This window comes from Verticillium dahliae, genomic scaffold (assembly GCF_000150675.1).
Source record: "Verticillium dahliae VdLs.17 supercont1.7 genomic scaffold, whole genome shotgun sequence".
NCBI classification, from domain to species: Eukaryota; Fungi; Ascomycota; class Sordariomycetes; order Glomerellales; family Plectosphaerellaceae; genus Verticillium; species Verticillium dahliae.
The window spans coordinates 904,572-913,214 of NW_009276917.1; the positions used below are offsets into that span (position 1 = coordinate 904,572).

Below are 8,643 nucleotides of genomic sequence, written 5' to 3' on the forward strand. Positions count from 1 at the left end.
CGAGGTACCTATCTAAGGGGGTCGCTGCTGTGGATGGCAAACGAAACGGTTTCCTCTAGTTGTTCATTAGCCTGGGGGGGGGGCATGCTGGAGGCTGGAAGGCAACAGGCAGCGTCAGTGGCCTGGACACCGCTCAGGGTGGGTCTCCAGAGTTTGAAGATGCCCGTGCTGGCCTGTTACAGGGAGCGTGGAGGACCGCTCACTGCACCGATGATGCCCTGGAAATGGCACTGACCAACAGCGAGCGTAAGCCCGACCCTGAACCTGCGCCCCCCATTCTGCCATCCTGGCTTCTGGCTGGGGGGAGGAAGGAGGAGGGAGGGGCTCCAGTCCAGTCCACTTCTCCATCACGCTCTGCTCCTGCCTCTGCCTCTGCCTCTGTGCTTTGCTCCTGGCTCCGTCCTTTCTTCACCGACACCGACACGTCAACATCCCACGATAAGCTCCATTGAGCCCCCAAGACTCTGTCCCGTCGGAGCCCATTTGCGAATTGTAAGTTGCCGTCCATGTACCATTCTTGATCGAAATCCCTCACTCGTCTCGCGCGCCGACCCTTCCCACGACCTGGCGCGTGCCTTTTGCTGCGCTTGTCGGCTTTCTCCTTACCACATCTTTGCCCCCATTATCCCTCCATCTCGCCTGCTCACGTACCCATCCCGCGACTGGTTGAGGTCCAAATTGCCCCCCCATCCCCTTCCTACCCACCATCACAAGGGCTCCTTGAACCATCAGACAAAGAGGGCAGACATCACGGTAGCCTAGCTTCGAACCGTTGCCTATTGTCAGAGCGCTCGAAAACTTGTCTCGGCCTCCCCCCCCCCCCCCCCCCCCCCCTTGACCCCCAGCCTGTCCTCTTGGGAACCCGCCGAGATACCAACCTCCGATCAGACTACGTCGCCGCATCATTCATCATCTCCGACCTCTTCCTTTTAAACCGGTCTACATCGCACTGTAGACTTGCGCTTACGCTCTTTTCTTTCCAACAGATCCCTATCCATCCTCGCCTCGTCATACTCAGCCGTCGCCGACGCACACATCGCCATCATGGGTCTCGCGTTTTCTAAGATCTTCGACAAGCTCTGGGGGAAGAAGGAGATGAGAATTCTGATGGTCGGACTCGACGCCGCCGGAAAGACCACTATCCTCTACAAGCTTAAGCTCGGCGAGATTGTCACGACTATCCCTACCATCGGTACGACTGCCTTAAATTTTTTCCCCTGACCCCAATGCCGCCATTTTACCCCTCACTCTGTTCATCATGATATGATGGTGGCGGGTGGCGGGGGGGATCGAGGGACCCTGAATCGCCAATTCCCATAGTACCTGGAGCGCCCGTGCTGACCCCCACTCCCAGGATTCAACGTCGAGACTGTCGAGTACAAGAACATTCAGTTCACCGTGTGGGATGTCGGTGGTCAGGACAAGATCCGTCCTCTGTGGAGGCACTACTTCCAGAACACCCAGGGCATCATCTTCGTCGTCGACTCGAACGATCGCGACCGTATCGTCGAGGCTCGCGAGGAGCTCCAGCGCATGCTGAACGAGGATGAGCTTCGTGACGCCATCCTTCTGGTCTTTGCCAACAAGCAGGATCTTCCTGTACGTCACCTCGCCGCATCGACCACCTGCTCGACGCAGTCGACGCAGTGGTCAGCCTTCACTTGCCGCCGCGCACCAATGCTGACCCCTCTTTTCACAGAACGCCATGAACGCTGCCGAGATCACAGACAAGCTCGGCCTTCACAGCCTGAGACAACGCGCCTGGGTACGTCGCTTTTCCCTTTTTTCATCACTGCCCCTGATCCCACACACATGCTGACCGCCCTCGCCTCCAACAGTACATCCAGTCTACCTGCGCCACGTCTGGAGATGGTCTTTACGAGGGTCTCGAGTGGCTCGCCACCACCCTGCGGAAGGCTGGTCACCAGTAGATTTTCTACCCTTACCACCCCACGCAGTCAAGAAAAAGAGCCGCATGAAAGCCTCTAGCACGCTCGCCCCTCGGCCCATGAAAACAACCCCCTCCACCTCTCTCCGTGGCTCCGGATGTTCTTTGTTTGCAAAGTTATCAGTCACAACGCAGTCGAATAGTCCATAAACCATCGATCGCATTTCTTCCTCTAAGGCTGTTTCGCTTCCGTTCGGTTCTTTCGTGGCGGTTACGCGGCCTTGCCCTCTCTCTCTGTCTCTCTGTTCCGTAAGCTGGTTGATGCCAGTTAATGCCCTCCCATCCCCCCCTTTTCTCCTCGCCAGGTCGACAGCCTCAGAGGAAGAGAGGGCGGGCGGGCCACTCGTCATTTTCTCCGCTTCTGAAAACGAAAAAACATCAAAAGGTCGCACAGCTCGCGCACGCGCACGCTCACGCTCGCATTCGCATTTCTGGGTCTCGATCTGGACGATTGGGAGGGGGGGAGGCGTTTCTTTCAGGGCGGGGATTTTCTGTACTGTCTTGTTCAGGCGTCCGTCCCAGAAACTGTTGCTTTTTATTTTCACTGCCTCGTGTGCTCTGATCGCGTCCATTGTAGAAGTGCATGTGAATGCCATGATAGGGCTCGAGTGATGATGTGTATGATTCTCTAGACCTGTTGTGACTCGGCTTGTAGGCGACCGAGTCGCCAAGAAATCCAAACAGACACAGAAACACGTGTCTACCCGCCAGGCGAGAGGGACTTGGTTGTATCAATGGCTAGGCATCCGCGGGGTCACGACACCACAAATGTGATGGCAAGAGAAGGCCATGCTCGAAAGCAGATCAATGTACCAAGCCTTCCTGTATATTCAGACAACCCCAGCTAGCCTGCGCGACGCCATTATGAGAACCATGTCTATCCAAACATCATCCAAGGAACCATGTCTACCGGGTCCCGTTACAAGACAACAAAACACCAAGACGCCGTGCCATGGGCAAAGAATGCCAGAGAAACAGAAACGAGGGGGGGTTGGCGTGGGACTCATCAAGATCCCGGCCCAGACTGCGGAACCTCCTTGCCGCCGTTTCCGCCCTCCTGCTCCTCCTCCTCCTTCTGCCTGAGCCTGTCCTCGGCCTCCTTCTCGGCGGCCTGCTTCTTCTCCTCCTCGGGGTCCTTCTTGCCCTCGACCGGGAGCTCGACGTCCTTGACGGGGTGGATGAGCATGGGCGGGAGGCACATGCGTCCCTCGCCGCCGCGCAGGTGGCCGACCGTCTTGCCGTCCTTGGTGGCGTCCTCGACGAGCTCAAACTCCTCGCCGCCGTCATTGTTGACCTTGAGGCCGAGCCAGCGGCGGTAGAGGTTGGGGCCGAAGCCCGAGTTGTAGAACCACGTGAGGCCGCGCATGTTGTGCTCGCGCTGACCAAAGACGGACATGCGGCTGCCGCCGCTGGCGCCGTTCTTGCCGGCGTTGAGGACGGCGCCAAAGTACTGAATGGGCCACTCGCGGTCGACGAACTGTGGGTGCGGGGCGAAGACGGCCTTGTAGCCGTGGTGGAAGGCGGCCGTCGCAGGCCACATTTCGGGGAACGCAAAGTGCTTCTTGTGGGCCGTCTCGCGGTGCATGGTCATGAGAAGGCGGCGGGAAAGGCGCGAGGCCGTGACAATGTGGGCGCGGCGCGGCGGCAGGGGCTCGGAGCGGTTGTTCTTGTTGTAGCCCGTAATATCCTCGGCGAGGCCCCAAGTGGTGCCTTCCGGGTCAAAGATGGGGTTCAGCGCGATGAGATCGGCCTCCTCGCCGATGCCCCAAGCGCTCTTCTCCTTTTCGGAACCGGTGGGCGACTTTGGATCGTTCTCCGTCTCGAACCAGTCGTCCTCGTCAGTGGGACGCTCAGGACCCCAGATGGGCTTCTCCCCCGTTGTTGCCGCCTTGTCGTTGCTCTTGGCGCCGGGGATATCGTGCCAGACGTTGTCGGCATTCGTGGTGCCCATCTCGGTCTGGACGCGCGACATCTGGCGGAAATCCTCCCACGAGCCGTGGATGCTCGGGATGTAGAAGCGAGAGTTGCGCTCCCAGAGACCCTTGCGAGGCTGCTCACGCGCCCAGTTCTCCACCTTGGACAGCAGGTCGTAGTGGTGACCGGTGTAGCGAATGTCCATCTCCCACGACCAGTAGTAATCGTACTCGGGGTGGTTGTAGGCAAAGTACTGTAGGGCCATGGTCAGACCGCGGTACACACCGTGGACGGGTAGGTCCGGGCCCCTGCTGAAAAGGTCGTGCATGCCCTGGTAGATGGAAAGCATCTGCGTCTCGGTCCAGAGTGTCACCAAGCCCCTGAACTCCTCAGGGATGCTATCCTTGATGCGCTGTTCGTAGGCTTCGTGATCAGCCCAGATCGGGTGAGCGCCGTCGTTCTTGACTTGGACAAGCAGGTGAATATCGTAGCGGCCGCCAGAAGCGAGGGAAAGCTCAGAGATGATGGAGCGAATGTTCATAACATCGTCTTCACGGAAGAGGTATTCGTCCCAGGCCCGGATGACGATGGCAGTGCGCGACCTCTTGTCGGACTCGGCCACGTGGTCGACCTTGTCTGTGGCGTCGTTGGTCTTGGCAGGAGGTGTCGTGGTAGCGTTCGACTTGGTATCAGGAGGGGCGGCAGCTTCGGCGTCTCGAGCGGCCAGGGAGCCAGACGACGAACCATGACCGATGTAGAAGCCGTGGGACGAAGGTGTGCGCGGGGGCAGTGACTTGTACCGAGCCTCGTTGCTCTGGTAGCACCGTCGCTGCGCATCAGCCCAGTTCACCTTGGTGTAATCGACCTTGGAGTCCTCCCAGACAGACGAGGAACCTTCGAGCTCGCCGTGCTCGCCGACACCGAGACCGCCAGCGCGGAGAGAGTAGCCAAAGCCGTAGGGCCCGTATCTTCCGTAACGCTCGTAGCAGATGTCATCAGGCAAGCCGAGGAGCTCGTAAGACCCCAGGACATTGTCGGGGAAGCCCTGGGGGCGGCCCTCGTAGTAGCGAAGCGCAGGGACGCGGACCTTGTTGTCGGCGTCGAGGAAGCACTCGTGGACGTGCTCGGGGTTGGTGGTGAAGATGGAGCCGGGGTGGTTGACAAAGAGCTTGCTCTCGGGCAGTGCACGCTTGGAAGCGGCATCGTCAATGCCGTCCTCTGAGGTCTGGGTGTCGGTGACGTTGACGTCGAGGGCGTCGAGGGGCAGGTCGTCCAGCGAGCCTGGGTACTGGGGCTTGTTCTTGGCGACGGGGGTCAGGGTCCTGATGCCGCCGTAGTACCTCGTCAAGAAGTCAAATTGCTCCCAGAGCGGAGGAGGGTCGGGCTTTTTGGCGACCTTGCCTTGGGCTAACCTCTGGTTCTCGTTCTGGCTGGCGCGCACCAGACTCAAGATCATGATGCCGATGAACAGAACGAGGCCCAGGCACATGTAGCGCACGATCTTGTTGGGCAGCCTGTAGAATTGTAGGCGGCCGGGCCGCTGGGGGCCGACGGGCTTCCTCGGCAGCATCAGGGCATCGCTTGTGTGGGACGAGGCGGATTGCCTCGAGCTCCCGGTGCTGGGGAGCGACTCGTCGGAGTAAACATCAGAGTCGTCGGATGATGCGTAGTAGGCTTCGTCGTCGGACAGTCGCTCCTTCTGGACCTTTTCGTAGAAGGGCAGCCTCGAGGGCCGTCCTCGACGTGTGCGGAGGGGATTTGAGAGGAGACCCATTGTGGTCGACCTGCCCGTGCTCACTGAATATGGAGGCGTCAGAGGAATGTTCTGCAGCAACGCTTGTGTCGGCACTCACAGATGCGTTGGAATGTAGTCAGTTCAACTTTGACGGCGGGCAACGGCCCTTGGAATGGCGGGGCACTCGGTCGGGCACTCGGTCGAGGGTTTGTTGCAGTGGTACACGGAAAAGGCTTGTGAATGTACGAGTTGCTGGGTGGCAGATGGGCGGCAGGGTGGCTATGTGGTACAAGGTTAAAGTAGGGAGAAGCTCTCGCGATATGGCGGAGAATCAGGCAAGGCCATCTGAGCTTGATGAGGCAGTACCAAGTCGTCCCAGCAAGCAGGTGCCAAGTTTGGTGGTCATCGGCCATGGGCCATGGGCCATCGGATGGAAACAGGAAGCCTGGCATTCGGGTCTTTGATTGGTTGATCATGCGGGCGACGTGATGGGCCGTTGTCAGGAGCAACGGGCCATCCTTGACCAATCATGTCTCTTGCTGGCTCCACCGAAGTACCATGTACCTACACCAGGCTCCCATCAACACACCAGGCTCCCATCAACACACCAGCCTCAGCAGACGCATCAGCCTCAGCAGACGCATCAGCCTCAGCCTCAGCAGACGCATCAGCCTCAGCAGACGCATCAGCCTCAGCCTCAGCCGGCCGCCAATGTTAATCATGTTCTGCGTACCGACTTACCTGGCCACCTACCTACCTTAGCTATCCTGGCAACCTAGGCAATCCTGGCAACCTAACCAGGTAGGAGAGGCTTCGTTCAATTGACGAGCAACAGCGCCTACGAAATGCAACATAACAAGGTTTCTTTTCTCGCAGAAGCCCAATGTCAGCGGACTCAACGTCATCCGTAGAGAGCTGCGGAGGAACATTTGAAGAGGAGCGTTGACAAGTAGTGTCTGCCTAGCTGTCATCCTGACATGTCTGAGGTGAGCCATGTCAACCAAGACAAGAGAGAGCTGCATCTCGCAACTTGGCGACGAGCTCATCGGCACCACTCGCCAGGTCAGCAAGGCAAACTCCATCAGCCAGGTCTCTCGATTCTCTCGATATCGACGGCCCTCTCCCGAGGCATCCGCATCGCCGTGCCACGATCGAAAGGGCCCAACAAAACCCCCTCAAAGATACTGCTCTAAGCCTCGTGTCCGAGAACCTTGAGAGTTTCGACAACCCTGCGGCCCTGTCGCCCGTCTCCGTTGAGATTTTTGGTTGCTGCTCCTGTTCCTCTTCTTTTCCAGGAAGGGAGCAGGTATTTTACCTTTGGCCGCAGTTTGGAAAGGGGCTGACGACTACCCATCTTGGTGTGTAGTACCATGGCTGTTTATGAGAGTTTGTCGATCGACAGAGTCTACATGTGCTCGTGTTCCGCATCGGTTGAGACTCTCGGTTGGGACTCTCGGTTGAGACTCTCGGCAAATGCCAACACTGCCCGACATGATGAGACACCTATTCATGTCCTTCAAGGCGTCCTAGCATACAGGAACATCAGACACGATTCGGCACAGCCAAACCCATAAAGAATCGACGACCCGAGTGCGACAACACCACCAGTCAGTCAGCCCCCCACGGACAATGCAGCAGACATGGAAGCAACCAACCGGCACGGAACGATGGGACAGCAGACCACACTTGGGGAGCGTCCCTCTGTGCCCCGGTGTGGGCAGCTAACAGGCCCCTCACGTGGCAGCTGTGCATCGGGCCTCGTTCGCTGGGGGGTCCCGGCTAGCCAAAACCATGTCTTGATCACCATCAGCCCAACGTCATGTGGTTTGCCTCCTCGCCAAGCCTTCTTTTCACCAAGTCTCTCCCGTGCCCCCCGCCCCTCGACAGGTCCAGTCACAAACCGACACAACGGTGAATTGCAACATCAGCCCATGTCTTCAGACGTCGTACCCTGGTCTGGTCCTTTTGACGTGTTCGTTGCGGCCGCCGTTCGTTCGGTCTGACCTCCCCGGTCTGCAGCGGCAGGCCTCTTCGTGACCTGTGAGCATCCAAGTGGACTACAGTACGCGCTTGGGTCAGCGTTATGCTCGTAACACCGCCTTGTTCATTCATCAACCCGAGCGAGCGACAGCCCGTTATGTCCTGTGGCTACCCAACAATGGAACCCTCCCCTCTCCTTTCGTCAACGGCACATGCTTGTCTACCGACCCTGGGTCTCTTTATCTGACCTTGCACTAAAAAAGGCATGTATGGCATGTTTGGAGGGACCTGGCTTCTCAACCAGCCCCTCCCCCCCTTCTCCCCTTCTCCGACTCGCGCTGAGGACCCAGCTTTTCCGCCCGAGACCTGCGGTCTGCGGTCGAAGCGTCCACTAGCATTTGACGTAAATCAGCGCCACCTGTGACATGATCCGCTGGCCTGCTGCCTCTGGCCTGCTGCCTCCGGCCTGCCGCCTCCCCTATCGTCCGGTCGAGACCCTACCGAGAATCCTGAGTCCTGGCCTACCCCGCATAGAAAGTGTGTACATAGTACAGCACCGCTCGCTGCCTTTTCCCACAGGTTGCATGAACGATACTGGGCTAGGTACTTTGGTTGCTTGGCTACCTACCATCTGCCCTGACCTAAGGGACCTGACCCTGGACCGCTTGGGCACCTTTGCAAGTGTGCGCGCGCGTGCTTCTCGCTCCCTCCCTCTCGCGCACTCTTATGAAACAGACCTCGATCCCCTCTAATCATTTTCTCCTCTTCTTTCCTTTTCATCTCACTCTCTCTTCCCAGGACTTGGTCTCTTCACTCTCGAGCCTGTCCCCGAAGACCACACACTCATCAGACAATGGGTCTAGATGGCGAGCATATCAGTGCCCATGCCTGTCTAACATCGCCGGACACCTTGGACATGTCACTCGACCCGTGTCCCACGACGCCGCTCCACGAGCTTCACCATGACCATGATGCCCACGCCACGTCTCTGCCGACCCCCAAAGCGAGGCCCTGGCCGTCGAGCGTGAACTGGACATGGACAGCCTTCGTCGTGGCCCTGCATGTC

At 58.5% G+C, this 8,643-nt stretch overlaps 2 protein-coding genes across 2 annotated transcripts; one reads left to right on the forward strand and one right to left on the reverse strand.

Moving 5' to 3' along the window:
• Positions 1–399: 399 nt before the first annotated feature.
• On the forward strand, positions 400–2,490 carry VDAG_04367 (ADP-ribosylation factor). The gene is made up of 5 exons (XM_009650814.1): positions 400–492; positions 987–1,192; positions 1,355–1,599; positions 1,700–1,765; positions 1,839–2,490. Exons 2-5 carry the CDS (start codon positions 1,045–1,047, stop codon positions 1,929–1,931), a joined length of 552 nt encoding a protein of 183 aa, XP_009649109.1. The 5' UTR covers positions 400–492; positions 987–1,044; the 3' UTR covers positions 1,932–2,490.
• Positions 2,491–2,954: 464 nt separating this feature from the next.
• VDAG_04368 (uncharacterized protein) lies at positions 2,955–5,636 on the reverse strand (the record flags this gene model as incomplete). The annotated part of the gene is made up of 1 exon (XM_009650815.1): positions 2,955–5,636. One exon carries the CDS (start codon positions 5,634–5,636, stop codon positions 2,955–2,957), a length of 2,682 nt encoding a protein of 893 aa, XP_009649110.1.
• Between the last annotated feature and the right edge of the window lie 3,007 nt (positions 5,637–8,643).

Excerpts from the sequence above, each read along its gene's own strand:
- VDAG_04367 (XM_009650814.1), top strand. The coding sequence starts at position 1,045 with ATGGGTCTCGCGTTTTCTAAGATCTTCGACAAGCTCTGGGGGAAGAAG. Across the intron at positions 1,193-1,354 it reads CACGACTATCCCTACCATCG|GATTCAACGTCGAGACTGTC; the intron begins GTACGACTGCCT and ends CCCCACTCCCAG. Across the intron at positions 1,766-1,838 it reads GCCTGAGACAACGCGCCTGG|TACATCCAGTCTACCTGCGC; the intron begins GTACGTCGCTTT and ends CGCCTCCAACAG.